This window comes from Crocodylus porosus, unplaced genomic scaffold, assembly GCF_001723895.1.
Source record: "Crocodylus porosus isolate Cpor-Errol unplaced genomic scaffold, CroPor_comp1, whole genome shotgun sequence".
Classification (NCBI taxonomy): Eukaryota; Metazoa; Chordata; order Crocodylia; family Crocodylidae; genus Crocodylus; species Crocodylus porosus.
In genome coordinates this window covers 79,565,203-79,581,193 of record NW_017728918.1, presented here as the reverse complement: position 1 = coordinate 79,581,193, position 15,991 = coordinate 79,565,203, and the positions used below count along the sequence as shown (strand labels likewise).

The 15,991-nt window shown below is 40.4% G+C and overlaps 1 protein-coding gene across 3 annotated transcripts in view; it reads left to right on the top strand.

The window, feature by feature from the left end:
- Window positions 1–12,542, top strand: part of SIM1 (single-minded family bHLH transcription factor 1) — a 63,908-nt gene extending 51,366 nt beyond the window's left edge. For all 3 annotated transcript variants that reach the window (XM_019537806.1, XM_019537807.1, XM_019537808.1), the window contains 2 exons: window positions 2,626–3,031; window positions 11,302–12,542. In XM_019537806.1, coding sequence (XP_019393351.1) covers window positions 2,626–3,031; window positions 11,302–12,032 — 1,137 coding nt within the window. In that variant the 3' untranslated portion in view covers window positions 12,033–12,542. The remainder of the gene's footprint in view (window positions 1–2,625; window positions 3,032–11,301) is intronic.
- Window positions 12,543–15,991: the final 3,449 nt, after the last annotated feature.

Below are 15,991 nucleotides of genomic sequence, written 5' to 3'. Positions count from 1 at the left end.
AGATCCTAAAGAAAGGAGGGGAGGAAGGAGAGCAACAGAATAAGGACACTGGTCTTCAAAAAAGTAGACTGACAAACTCGGGAAACTGGTGGGCCAGATCTCTTGGGAGGCAAGCTGGGGTGGGGGCAAAGGAGTCCAGGAGAGCTGGCTGTACTTCAGGGAGGTTCCCATAGCAAGCTAAACTGGTATGACAGAAGAATGGAAAGTCCAACAGGAGACCAGCCTGGCTAGACAGCCATCTCTTCAATGAGTTGAAATTCAAAAAAGATTCTAGAAAAAGTGGAAATTTTTTCATAGTACCAGGGAAGAGTACAAATGTTACACAGGCATGCAGAAAGAAAATTAGCAAGGCCAAGGCATGATTGGAGATGCAGCCTGCAAAGGACATAAAAGGAAATAAAAAGGAATTCTACAAGTGACAAAAGTAAGAGTAAGACCACAGAAACCATAGTTTCCCTTATGAACCAGGGTCTGGTATTGCTTAATCTCTTCATTAATGATTTGGGCAATGGGATTAAGTGCCCGCTTAGCAAATTTGTGGATGATACGAAGTTGGGTAGGGTTGAATATAATCCTGAGGGTAGGACTAGGATCCAGAGTTACCTGGATAGATTAGTGAAGTGGTCCTCAATCAATCAGATGAGGTTCAAGGAGAACAATGGCAAAATCCTGCACTTGGAACAGAACAGTTGCATGCACAAATAAAGATCAGTGAATGGCTTGGCTAGGCTGCAGTATTGCAGGACCTGGGCATTACAGCAGACTGTAAATGGATTATAAGCCTACAATGTGCTCTTGTTGCAAAAAAGAGTCAACAGCATACCAGGTTGTATTAGAAAGAGTTTTGCATGCAAATCAAGTGATTTTTTTTCTGTTCTGTTCAGCATTGATGAGGCCTCAAACGGAGTACAGTTTTGGGCCTCACACTTCAAGAAGGTTGTGGACAGAATGGAGTGGTGGACAGAGGCCTGGAAAATGTGATTTATGAGGAAAGGCTGAAAGAGAGAGGATTGTTTTGTCTTCTGAGGAGAAGATGGGGTTGGAGGGGGGAAGGAGGTTGATGACAGACTTCAAATACTGGAAGGGTGATTACAGAAAGGATGGAACTGGCTTTTCTCTGTGGCTGTAGGGGACAGGAAGAGAAGCAATGGCTTCAAACTGAAGCAGAGGAAATTTAGGTTGGAGACTAGGAGGAACTTTTTTACTATAAGGGTGGTCAAGCTTTGGAGAAGGTTACCTAGAGAAACTGGAAATTTTCAAGAGCGAGTTAGAGAGGCAATTGACTGGGTTGATTTAGTCAGGGATGATTCTTGTATTGAGCAGAGGACTGGACTAGATGACCTTGTGAGGTTCCTTCCAGTCCTACTTTCCTATGATCCTGTGATCTTAGATTGCTGGATAGATTTTTAGACTGGATGTTTAAAAGCTCTGTTGCTTTTTAACACCTTACCTTCCTCCAAAACCTTAATAGTGTCTGATATTTCTGAAGACTTCAGCATAAATAGGGCCATACCAGAATGTTAGCCATAGCTCCTTCCCACATGTGTATATATAGGTCTTTGCAATGTGACTACATGCAGCCACTGACATTTCCTACTTACGATACTTTCTGTTAATAAAAATCTCAAGTAATTTTACTACTGGAACTGCACAGATGGTTTAACTTTCTCTAAGTAAAACTAATAGTCAGTACTTTTGATGTATTCTTTTATATTGTTTGGCTGGTGTATAAAATATTGATTCTGGTTGCTATGAGGAGTTTCACAACAACCCAGATTCATGAAATGGAAATGGAAAGTTTTGTCTTTGGGAAAAATTAGGCTTTTGCATTAAAATGAAAAGTTACTGGGCATTTTTATGGGGAGTGAGAGGATTTGAGCATTCCAAATTCCTCTAAAAATATCAGTGTGTGGTATATTGATATTCAGTTATGGAGAAATTTTATATACCTTTTGGGCTGTGTTCTGTTGCGTGCGGGCTTTGTATATACTACACTTCACCACGCTTCAATATTATTTCCAAATGTTTCAGTCCCTCTTGCTCTTGTTAGATAGTCTCCTCCTTTAGTAAGCTGTCTCCAGTAGCTGATTTCCTTGCTCTCAAGGAACAAACAGTAAGCAGAAAGGCAAATCCTTCTGATTTGCCACTTCAAAACTTGGCCACACCCTGGAGTCTTTCCTCATGGTATTTTGAAACACCTGAGTGTCCAGGATCTTTCTTTACCTACTGTGATAGGGAGAAAGGAAGATTTGAAGGTGTCTGATAAAACAGGCAGGTAAGGGAGACATAGGGAAGGCATTGTGGTCATGAACAACGACAATGAAAAGGATTTTGAACAAAATTCAGTTTTGTCTTTCAGATATTGGTATCATTTCAATCTCTTCTAGAACTGCTTTTGAGTGGCAGAATGGAGCTACAATACTGAACATGAGTTTCATTTGCAGAGTTACAAATAAACTATTTTCCTATTTAAATATATTGCATTAAAACATGGATGTTGATGAGCTAGGTTTTACATATCTTAAAGGATGGAATCGGGTGGGTTTTAAATGGGAGGAATGGGATTTAGATTTTCATGAGGTCTGCCCTGTCAGCTGTGAGAGTGCCTTTCATTTTGTATTGCAGTATTCTGGATTTCATACAGAAAGATCTGAATCTGACCATGAAAGCCAGTGGGGTGGAAGCCCACTCACTGATACTGCTTCTCCACAATTATTGGAACCTGCTGAGAGACCAAGCTCACAACACCACGATGTCTCCTGTGCCTATAGACAGTACTCGGACCGCAGCGCTCTCTGCTATGGCTTTGCACTTGACCATTCTAGGTTGACTGATGACAGACATTTCCATACTCAGGCCTGTGAAGGTGGCAGATGTGAAGCTGGTAGATATTTCCTGGGCACACCGCAGCCTGGAAGAGAGACTTGGTGGGGTTCTCGTTCAGCACTGCCCCTGACCAAATCATCCCCTGAAAGCAGAGAAGCCTATGAGAATAGCATGCCCCACATAACTTCAGTTCACAGGATTCATGGTAAGAAATAACAAGAAATTCTTGGGCACCGTAGCAAATCTAAAGCAATAGTTTCAAAGTCATGAAGCCATGTGGCCAGTTTGTGTGTAAGAGGTCTCCTGATCTGTGTGCTTGTGTCTGGGTCTGGGTGTACAAATTGTGCAATAGTACAGATCTGGGTTTGATAATCAGATCTATATAGTAAAAAATGCCATTTGCTTCTAACTTTTTAGTTCTAAAATGAAGTTGGGAGCATATTGTATTATTACTCACATACCACATGCATCCTCTTCTCAAAAAATTGCCATCCCAAATCAGTGAAGTATCTTACGGGAGGAGGCTGATTTTCATACTTTAACAAAGGCATGGGCATGTAGGAACAGCTACTGAGGACTGTGTGTGGCTTCCAGCCACATGGATCAGAGACAGACCCACTCATCAGTGTTGTTCACCCTCCCCCTGCAGCTCCACAGCTAGAAGTTTAACCTTCTCGCAGCCTCTGTGAAATTAGCAGTAGCTTTTGGCTGAGCAGCAAGGCGAGAGAGAAGTGACACTGATGAGTGGACTCTGCTCCATATGGCCAGTATTTAGGCATGATGAAACTGTGCTGTGGCAGGTAAGTCTGGAAAAATCTTGCTCAATGTATGCAAATAAATATGGTAGGTTAAATCTCAGCAAACGTGTAAGAGGTGTACCTAATGTAAATAGTCTATTTCTGTGAGTGCACCAGTTTGCATAAGAACTAACCCCAATTTACACCTGGAACCAAACCTAGAATGAATAATGTTTGAAGTCTGGAAAAGTATTGGACAACTTTTTCTGCCCCACTCTGCAGTTAATGTCTTGGACTAGAAGCAACTATGCCGAGGAGAAAAAAACCTCAGCAAGAATGACTGTTCTCCAATAAATTCCAGCCAGATCAAGGGCAAAAAGTATTGTAAAATTAAAAAGAAGCCCTGACTTTGTTTTCTGCAGATTTAATTGGGTTGGATAAAATTCACAAAGTATGAATGAACAGCAAATAGACTGAATTTAAAGTTGTTCTTCCAAACATTTTGAGGCTTGTCCAGTACAGCTTTCATATGAGGACTGGCTAACATGATGTTGCAAGATGCATGTAAGTGTATACTGATTGGAATAGCCTGTTGTAGCAGTGATTGCGTTTTTTGAGGAAAGAATTGGTCTGCAGTGCTAAGTATTACCTAAAGAATTTATGACATTTGAGGGCCCCAGTCTTAAGCAAGGTATAAGTTTGCCTACCTGCAGTAGTGTAACTGGTATGGAGGGGAAAGGGAGGAAGAGGTGAGTAGGATACCAGCTACAGGTGCTGGCTATAAGGGGGCATCGGAATCACCCCCTACCCCGCTCCCCACTCGAGAAGTCCTTGCCACACCAGGGGCAGCCCTGTGTTGCCTGGCCATAGAAACCAGGCAGGCTTAGTCCTGCCCCCAATGGTGTATCTGTGGGGTGGGAGGCAAGTAGAATGGATGGAATGGTGCTTCCTCCCAGGGAGCCTTTGCCAAGGTAGGCATAGCCCTGAACCCACGGCCATAGCAAGGGGTGGGGGTAAGTGGGGTGACTGCACTGGGCGCTGAAGTGAAGGGGTGCCAATAGGTGCTGCCCAGCTGGGGTGGGGTGCAGGACAGAGCCATGAGCAGCTCATTTAGGGGAGGGTGGTGTATGTGCAGGGATGGAGGAAGGGCAGCTCTTGCTGCTGCATGCACTCCTGGGCATGCATGGGGGGCATGTGACTCCTGGATCTGTGTGTGAGGTGAGGGTGGGCTGCTGCTGCGGGGTTTGCCCTGGGCACCAAACTTCATTGCTACAGCACTGCTTGAACACACTGGTATATCTGAAGCAAATGGGGTCCTGAGGGCACCTCCCAGACAGCTTACACCATACAGCTGCTGCTACCTAAGCTGATGCTGCTGTAGTGGCAGCAGTAGTAGTAGCTAGGGGGAAGATTTCCCTTCAGCTCAACCTCTAATCCCTCCCCACTCCAAGACCACCTTCCCCAGTTACAGTGATGGGCATACCTTCCCCTGCCTACCCTGGATGCTGCAGGAGCTCCCTATACCTCTGCCTACTGCATTTGTTAATTGAATTGGCTATCTAAATTTAGAAGAAATTGGCATATTTCACTTGAATTAGAATAAAATTATTCCAAAATAGAGAGAAAAAAATGAAATATCAAGTTCAAAGAAACGTGGTCTAGAAGATAGTGATGGAAGAAAGGAGGCCTTTAATTTAATTTGGTTAGTACTAATCTGCCACTGTCTTTTTACCACAGTGTATTGCACTTTCCATTATTCTGTTCCTTTACTCCATCATATGCAAGTGCCTGCAATTTTTTCTTCTGTAAAACAGAATTGAGTAGAATATATTGACTTTTTGGTAATTCAAATATACTTTGTTTTTTGATATATAATATAATATAATATAATATAATATAATATAATATGTATGTGTACAAAGTATATCTGAATTACTAAAAAGTCAATATAGTCTATTCAACTCTGTTTTACAGAAGAAAAATATATAACATGCTATAAGATGTGTGTGTGTGTGTGTGTGTGTGTGTGTGTGTGTGTGTGTATATACACACACACACATATATAACCTGTTATATAATATATAATTTTATTCATATATAGGTATACACCAGGTTACTGTAATTATAATCATATGATAACTGTTGGTGATCATACTAACTCTTTTGTAGAAATATTTATGTATACACTATTGTTCTTGATGTGGGGATAAAATGTGGATTTTATGTGGATTTTATCAAAGACAACCAATGAAAACAAATAATAGAGTCTGATTTTGGTTTCTTTGCTAGTTCAACTTTTATTACAGTTGCTGTCATTAAATTCTTCATTGTGTGGAGCTCCACAGGTGTATTACAATGGATCTTCTGCTTGTATGTAGTTCTGGGGGTAGAATCAGACTTGTCAGTCACTCTGAAAATCTTCCAGGCCTTTCTGCTTCTATAGTTGGAGCTCAATAGATCTAAGCTACACTGGTGCAGACCGTTGTTTGTTCTCAAAACAATCTCTGTTTGCTTGATTAGACCTGAATGTAGCTTCCAGAGCTACTACTTCATGTAGGAAATGCCCACTATTCCTTCTTTCCCGGCACATCTACATGAGATACTGACTGTGCAGTAGCCAAAAAATACTACACAGTGGCATGTCACAACATGGACTGTGCTAATACAATACTGCACAGTATGATTAGGCAACTGCGCAGTAGTGTCACCTAAAAGATATTCACCGGCACTACTATGCAGTAACTCCAGTTACTGCACATTTATTTAGTACTTGTTAATGCACGTGCTAAAGTGCTAATACAAATACTTAGTAATACAAGTACTAATGCGCAGTAGCATCTTGTGTAGACGTGCTGTTTGAAATGTAACTGAATGGCTACATCTTCTTGTCACCCATGTGCAAAGAAATAACAGGAGACAAAACTAGGAGGAGGGAAAGGCAAAATTAGTATGCTCCCTACTCCTCACTGAACTTTTCAGTTGGAACCTTCCTGGCTCCTCAACATGAAAGCCTTCATTAGGGTCCTTGTGCTACAGACATTTCACTTATCAGGCACGTAAGTGGACTCTAGATGTGTAAGGAGTATGGACAACATGCACATGGTGTGGCTTCAAAAGGAAAGGAGAGCTGCTGCTTGGGAACACACAGCAACTGTTAGGTATTCATAGTGACACAACTGAACTAAATCATGCCAGCATGATCCCGGATGAACAAGGTTAAAACTGGAGCAGCTTTGCTCCATTTGTGTTGCAAGTTTCATGCACAAGTAACAGTTAAAGCCATGCAACTGCCACGATCCTGCGCAGTGGTTCCCTGTCCCCTTTTGAACTGCTCTAAGCTTGTGTTTGGCCTTGCCATAGGTGTGATTCATTCTATTCCATTCTATTCTATTCTGATAAAGTCACTAAAAATAGTTAAAAAGCGGATACTTCTTCCTTCAACTCCTCACTGCTTTTTTTGTGATTCAGTCTTAAGGATAAGATGATAGCATGTTACAAAAGTAGATGCATTCATGGATTTTCAGGGGCTTGAACAGGGTAGAACAGAATCACATGTAGGTGCCTAAGTCCACTTAGACATCTAATAGATGGAATGGAATCTAGCCCACAGCAAGTGGTGACTCCTCAAGATTCCCCTTGCAGACAAGGATTAGAAGAACACAGTATTAAGGGATTCAGAGAGAGGTTCCCCTGAACCACCTGAGTCTGTATTAACAAGTACCACTGTTGACTGCTGAGCATTTGTTTCACTTTTTTCATCACCTCAGAAAAGAGCACAAAATATTTTCCAGAAGGATCTAAACTGGAATCATATATCTGTCTCCATTAAGCCCTGCAGGATGTCAAATAAGAAGAATGAGTCTCAAAGCCAAGAAAGATTAAACAAATAGCACCAAAGGTCTAAATCAAAATGGTTGTTTCCTCACAAAGTGGCCTCATTTTTTTATTTTCAAGGACACAGTGAAACATGGATTCCAGTGCTTCCTTTTGGATATTATGCACAGTACTACAAAAAGAATGGTTCTAGTGGTGGCCCTGAGACAAGAAGGAACAATGTCTATCTTCCTCAGAGTCTAATATAGATGCAGCATGAGATTGGATACCTCTAGTACATTTCAGATTTTAGAAAAGGATAAGTCTGTGATGCGAGTCAGTGCATCAGAATGTCCCATTATGCATCTGGGAATGTAGCTGGGGTGATATTCCTGTAGTAGCAGGGCAAAGCACAAACAGGCATACAGGAAGTCAGCAGTTCTATAGAGTCTATAGAATAGTCATTCATGTTTCTCAGAGATGCACTGCGGTGGACCTTGGTGCCTACATGAAGCTCCTCTAGAATTTTCTTCAGTTTCTACCACCTTATTATCCCACTGTCAGTGAAAATAATTTCCTAGTTCATGAATCTGACAGAAAAGCCATCTTGGATATATGGGGTGTTTCTTTGGGATCCCAAAGAAATCAGGAAGTTGATTCTGGGAGAAGATGCAGAGCTTAGACCATTTTTTTTAATGTACTTTGACCACTTTTTCCCTTCACAAACATTGACTTTTATTGACCATGAAAGGCAATACATTCATCAAGATCTTTCTGAACCAGCAAGTAGGAATAAGGGAGAAGCAAAGCTGCGTTTGTCAAGGGCAGACTCTTTGTGTGATTGAGCACCCTCTTGTGCAACCCTCTTGAAGATTAACAGTTACACAAATAATCATTTTCCAGATTCTCATGCCCTTTATCATTTTGAATTGGTCTTGTTTCTATGAGTGTGCTTCTGGAGTAAACTGGACTCTTTGTGAAGTAACAAGCTATTCGGTGTGAGCAAAACTAATCTGGTTTACAGTCTCTTTTTATCTCAGATCCTTATCTGCAAAATGCTAAAATCTTTGAGAAAGGACTACCTTATATTTCATATTTGTACAGTGGCCAACACAATGGAGGGCTAATCATGATTGGGGCCCATAGGAGCTACTGCATAAATAAATAACTTTGTGTCTCTGAAATGTATGCTAAAAATAAATATATATTTGTGTGGTGCTCAGATACTATGCAATTGCTATAGAGTTTCTGATGTTGTCATCAGCAGAAAGTACTCCACAGTAGAGCACGTCAGATATACACAGAAATCCAGAGCCCAGATGTATTATAGCATGTATATAGAATTTACCTATAGTCATTAATTTTATCACCTGTTCTGGAAACACTCTGGTGATAGTATCATAGGGTACATCTACATGTGCATTTAATGTGATGGAATATATTCCAGCTCAATTTGAGCCAGAGTAAACTAATTTTGATGTCACTGTCTACATGTATGTTTAAGAGCAATAATTTACCGCACTGCTGGGTACCACTTGTGTCTTACAGGACTATCTGGCAGCATAGTAAATGAGTCTACTGCATCCTAGTTGCCATGTACATGTAGATGGTGACTCTTTACTGAACAGCAAATTAGTCTGCTGTGCTGTAAGGTATCTTGTGTAGACATGTCCATACTGTTACAAGTATGTGGACCTTAATGCAGTGAAGAATACAAAAATGTACATGTTTACCACATTTTCTTTCTTCATGTAACGATATCTGCCAAACCTCCCCTTCCTACCAGACAATATCTTTTGTGTGGGCTGTGGCAAAATGGCATTCACTAACTTGTAGAAAGCTGTCTCATATTTTTGTCATAGGCATGAATATTAGCAAGATTTTATGAAGTTCATAACTGCATTGTCTCCTTATAGTTGAAATATTTTTCAGATGTTAGGCTCTTCAAAAATAGGGTTACTCTCCTTTTACAAGCGACTCATGGGTCTGGTTCTGCCTCAGCTGCATGTGAGCTGAACACCTCCTCTTACAGATCCGTGGGCCTTATTACCAAATGACAGGTAATTTCAGGTTAGCGTGGTTGAATTTTTCTGTTTTAGAGATTTTGGACAGCAGATATTTATGCACATACAAAACTCATTTCCCTATAGTTGCCAGTCAGTGAACATGAAGGCATATTTTGTTCCATTTCTTATTGACAGAAAACATGGATATGTGATGACAAGGCTACAAAATCCAGTCTCTTGATTTATTTTATACTTGTCTTATTAACCTCTTCTGACCTGTAAGATATAAGGAATTATCTAATAACCTATACTTCTGACCCTTTATGGGCCTGATGTTCAGCTAATCCCTATTTGACTCTGTTTTTATGGGCACAAAAAGTACCTAGCTATCTAAGTGCTTCCAACCATGCTTATAATTTGTTTTAGGTGCAAACTCACATGCCCAAATTATTGATTTGGGCCAATTACTGACCATCACTGGTTATCTGTGGCTCTGACATAATCTTTTGTGATCTTGGGCACTTATGCCTAAATCCTATTTCACCATTATATGCCTAAGTGGCATTTACATAGCCATGTAATTGCAATTTTTGGCTCTTACACAGTTTAGATTCTATTTCCATCTGTGGCAGAATAGGATCTCTCTACATGCATACCATGTGGGAGCAAAATAGAGGAGGAGGGCAGCTTTTCCACTTTTTTGTGACTAGACACTAACCCAGGGAGTGAGAAATCAGAAGCTGATTGATGCCAGAGGAAGAAGAGGGTACCAGTGGCATAACTAAAATGGGGTGACTGAAGCAGGAGACCTGGTCACCAAATTGGCAGGGGGTTGAAAAAATAAGAGCCACCCCTACAACTACATTAGCAACTGGAAGATGCCATTGCTCCTGTGAATTTCTGCTTTTCCAAACATTCAGCTGCACTATAATGCTTCTGAGGATAGCCCCATCTTCTAACTCCCCTCATCCAAAGAAGGGTGGAACCTGCATGTACCACTTCCCACTTAAAGAAGTACTGTAACCACCAGGCCTTAACTCTAGACACTGCCCAGAGCATTGTTCTCTTGAAGCTGACCCATGGCACCTTGGATTTAGGAAAATGAATAAGCAAGCGGGAATAATTTCTGCCTCAGCCCTGGGCTCTCTTTTTCCCCAGGGCAGCATCCATCTCACTGAGTTATCCTTCTTCTACTTTGCTTTCCAGCTCCTTGCCCAACATATCTTCCTCTATTGACTGACTATTGGGCCAGTTTCAAAAGGAAACCATATCCTGACGGTTTCAGTACTTTTTCATGGTGAGGGAGCCCTAGAACCCAGGCCTCATGCTTCCTGGATAAGTATGTCTAAGCTATTGAATTTGGAGGTGGATCCAAAAGGGATTTGGAGGTGAAAGGGTGAAAAGGGCTCCTATTCCTTCAGTGTCAAATATCTATTAGTATTGTCCCTGCAACTAAAATTTTAAGATTACCTGGTATTGTAAATGTGCCTGGGTGATTCTGGGTGCCTGGTACTTATGCAACATAATTCAGCCTACTGAGATGCATGGTCAGAAGGGAAATGCAAGGTGAGCATAGCTATAGGGAATCTATACTGTGCACAGGGACAAAAAATGCAGTCATGTAATTACTAACTTTACATGCTACTTAGGCATGTAAAAATGAAATAAGATTTACCCCTAATCTCTGCCTCAGTTCTCCATGTGTATAATGAACATACTTCTTTTGTCTTCAGTGTTTAAGCTTTCATGGTCAGAGACTGACTTTAGTTTGGCTTCCAGTTGCTCTTGTATACAAACATTAACTCAACCTAATACCAGTACAGTCAGTTGTTACATGCTATCATGGTTGTTTACTTTCCTTTGAGACAAACTGTGTACAAACCAAACTTGACTCCTTGTCCCCTTTATCTGTTTTCTAGGGAGAGGACACTGGGATGAGGATAGTGTTGTTAGTTCACCCGATCCAGGCTCTGCTAGTGAATCAGGAGACCGATATCGTCCTGAACAGTATCAGAATAGTCCACATGAGCCCAGCAAAATTGAAACTCTAATAAGAGCTACTCAACAAATGATTAAAGAGGAAGAAAACAGGCTACAGCTACGGAAAACAACTCCTGATCCATTGGTCTCTCTTAACGGAGCAGGGAAAAAGCACTCCCTTTGCTTTGCTAACTACCAGCAGCAGCAGTTGACAGGGGATGTCTGTCATGTTCCTACAGTTGCCAACACCTCTCCATGTGAACACATTCAGCAACGAGATGGGAAGATTATGAGCCCACATGAAAATGACTATGACAACAGTCCCACGACACTGTCTAGAATAAGCAGCCCAAATTCTGACCGAATTTCAAAGTCCAGTTTGATACTAGCTAAAGACTATCTGCATTCAGACATGTCCCCACATCAAACCACAGGAGACCATCCAGCAGCTTCTCCAACCTGTTACAGCTCACACAGGCAGTACTTTGATAAGCATGCTTATACATTAACTGGATACGCTCTTGAACATCTATATGACAGCGAAACTATTAGAAACTATTCCTTGGGCTGTAATGGATCACACTTTGATGTGACTTCTCATTTAAGGATGCAGCAAGATCCAGCCCAGGGACACAAGGGGACCTCTGTTATAATAACCAATGGAAGCTGACATTTTTTTCTAATATATTTTGTTCTTTAAAAAACAAAACAAAACAAACCCTTTGAAATGTAATTGGAAGATATATATGTTTTAAGGCCCTTGTTACCAGCATTTGATATACCACAATGCACTAGAGAAAATACCTGAAGTACTGGGGAAAAGTTAGTAGATGTGTTCATTTAAAAATAATGCACTGGCATTAGGGTTATAGTGAATACAACTAAATACAATGTGGCTGTCATATTATATAGAAAAGCTGGGAAAGGCTTGGGCTGGGCTGGCTAAGCAGACTTTTGGAAGACTAGTTGAGCAGTTTATGTACACTGGGCACATCTGGATGAGATGCTTTGCTGTACAGCAGATTAATTTGCTACACAGTAAAACATCACTATCTACATGTACATGTGAGTGGCAGTTAGGGTGCAGTAGAAAAACTTATTGTGCTGCTGGATTGTCCCATCAGATACAAGTGGTATCTGGCAGCACAGTATTTTACTGAGCTTAAATGCACGTGTAGACAATGACATCGGAATTAGTTTACTCTGGCTCAGTTTGAGATGGATTATATTTCAGTTGTATTAATTGCACATGTAGATGTGCCCACTGACTATTTTAATACATACTAAAGCAACAGCGTCTACATGTGCACAGCACTTACCATGTGGTATTTTTGTCTAATGTGCTGTTTTCTAGTACCTGTACATACAGGTACTAGAAATTAGTGCATTAAACTAATGCACCAAAGCACATGTAGATGTTGACTGGAAGCAAATTGTTTTCAGTCAGCCTAGGTAGCAGGGGGCCAAAGGGGATGGAGAGAGCTGACCTGGCTCAGTGGGATGCTGCCTCTCAGTTGCATGGAGTTTGGGACCTGTCTTCTTCTCAGTGTGGCTGGGAGAGCTGTCCCAGCTGCTGGGCAGCTGCCTCCAGGCCACATGGAGATTGGGACAGGATGGGTACTGGGAGTAAGTTAGTAGACACATCTCAATCCCATCAGATGGGATGGATACTGATCACCAGGGATCCTGGTTTTCTCCAATTAAAAAAAATCCCTAATTTTTGGTTTAAGAAAGTAACCCAAAATACACATTTTTCCATGCTTAAAATGAAACACCACTAATATATATATGTGAAAATTGGGGATTTTTTTATTAGAGAAAACTAGGATCCCTGCTGACCACCACATGGCTGGGAAGCAGTTGGCCGGCAATGGGTATGGTTCTCCCCTGCCCTGCAGAATCAGGATCAGCCCCTTTGCCCTCTGACAGCATGGGATTGATGCCTGGGGAAGCCAGGCAGTTTAGGGCTGCTCCTGCCCTGCTCTGCCCACCTGCAGCAGCAGCAGGTGGGAAGCGCAGGCCAGGAGCAGCCCTAAACTGAACTGCTCTGGCTGAGAGGCAGCCCTGAACTGAACTGAAACCCTGCCCTAAACCCTAGACTGCTGCCCTACACTGTACTGCTCCAGGTGAGAGGCAATTTGTTCCCAACAGGCACATGTTCAGATGCATATGGAAGCCCAGTATAATATGCCTGAATTTTCTGTGCAGAAAATTTAGGTGCATTAATTGCACACGTAGACACACACACTGTGTAGGACTTGGCTGATGAAAAATGCTCCCAAAGGATCCCTCTGAATTGCACATACCCCATAGATCTTGGTCAACTTTAACTGCTATGCACTCCCTACATATAAAAACATGGAATATATACATTTAAAATGTGCATCAAAATTTGTATCTTTGGTGATTTGTTTATTCCAGTAAACTCTAGCTATTTAATGCTGCTCAGTGCACCCATGGGTGGCCAAAAAGAAGAAAAGAGAATGAGTCTCAGAATTGTTACTTCTTTGCATAGTCATATTCCTAGTTGTACACATGCTTGACTTGAAATATGTAAATTGAGCAATATACTTATGATTAAATAGATATAATATTTACTTATACAATATTTAAAGGAAGGAACCAAAAAGGGGTTATTTTTCAGTTTCTTTTGAGCAATACAGAAGTGATAAAGAGGTTAAAGATTCTTTGAGTGGCTATTACACTTTGGAAGATTGCATAAAATGGCTGGTAGAGTCAAATAGGAGACAATTAGCGAAGAGGAAATGCACAAAGGGTCTGAGAGTGGCCCAAGACAAACAAATTTAATTCTATGATAATGCAAAAGTACGTACACCATGAAGAGGAGACTCAGAGTGGGTCAGATATACAGGAGGAATTGCCCTAAAATTACTGCAAGGCTGGCTGTAAAATACAACTAAGTGAGTATAAAAACATGAGCTGTAAGGAAGACAAATACTGCATGGTGGTTGTGGTAAAATTTGAAAAAGCCTGTGGGTACATTAAGAAAATAAAGGAGATTATAAAGATTCTAGGGTAGCAATGCTTACAGACTACTGAAGTAATAGGCATGACTATGAGAAAGACAGGGTTTTTGTCTTGCTCACACAGTCAATAGAACAGAGATGTCAAATACAGTCAGATAATAATCAGGGGAAGAGAAGAAAGAAACTGAGGGAATCGGGATTCTGAGAAATTCCAGTTATTCTTTGTTAATGGGCTTGCCAAAGGATGCAGAGGAACCTATAGTAAATATATTGAAAATCTTCATTTGCAAGGAGATACTAATAAACTGCAAGACAATGTAACATCAACAACTACAACATTTATATAAGGGAGATCATTGTTACATTTATTGACCCCATTCTTACCCATAAAAAATCAGTGGGAATCTTGCAATTGATTTGAAAAGGAACTAGACTTATCGCCAGTCGCCACCCATAATAGGATGGGCATTGGGGTGATTAGATAAATGGGATGGACATTTCAGACTGACTTGGCTTATGATGTAAGGAAGCTAGACACATGGGACTTTACCAGCAATGGTCATAACATATCCATCCCAAAGTATGAGATATCTTACAAATATTAGTTTCAAAATAGGGATAATCCATGCAGAGATGACAACAAAAAATAACAATCTAGATCACTTAAGCAGAGTTTAACCAGAAGACAAAAATATGTACATCTTTAAACCTGGAATATTGATCACTTTGAGGCAGATTGTAGTACTTGAACTGAATAATACTCTGTCCCACAAGAAATCCTTTTTGACTTGTTACTGCTTTCAGTGAATGATACTGTTGAACATGAGGAACAGTAATACAATCCAATCTTTATTATCTAAAACTCACAATAAAAAAGGTAGTGCAGATCACAAGCAGAAAGATAAAGAGACTGAAAGGTAATAAAACTTTAAATAAACTAAATCTATCATCGTTGGGGAAAAATTCAGAGGGAATGTCAGTGCTGTAAACAAATTCTGCAGAGAAAAGAGGGTAGATAATGGGATAAGAGATCCATTTAAATTAGTGGCAGGTATAAGAGATGAAGCGTTAAATGTTAGCTAAGGAATTATAAAAACAAGATGAATTTGGAGAGAATTTTGTTTAACAAAATGTAAAATGTTGAATGAACTATAAAAGTAAAAAGGGAGCACCTAGTATAAATCATATTTTTAAAAGGTCAAACCAAAACAATATTTGATGTTGGGGGAATAGTACCGGCTCAGTGGGAGGGATAAACCAAAATGGACTTCATTCAGCCCAGTAATTTTTATATATAGTCCTAAAAATTAGGAGAGGGTATTTTTGATAAATTTAGTTCTGGATGCATCTTTATTTAGTTTGCATCTATAAAATATTAATAACTTTGTAGTACAAATGATATGATTTGCCACGTGAAATAGAGTAAAAATATGTGCATTGCAAAAGTGATTATTGTCTTACAGTATGACAGGCACCTTCAGAACCACTGTACTTATAACACCAAGTCAGTACACTTATAGTCTACATTTCTTCATCTAGAAAAGAGAAAGTGTTCTATGCAATACCATTTCCTTGTTATTATTTAGTGTTATCCTAGAATTAAAGTTTCCAGTAGCTATAATTAATTAGTTTTATCTTACTT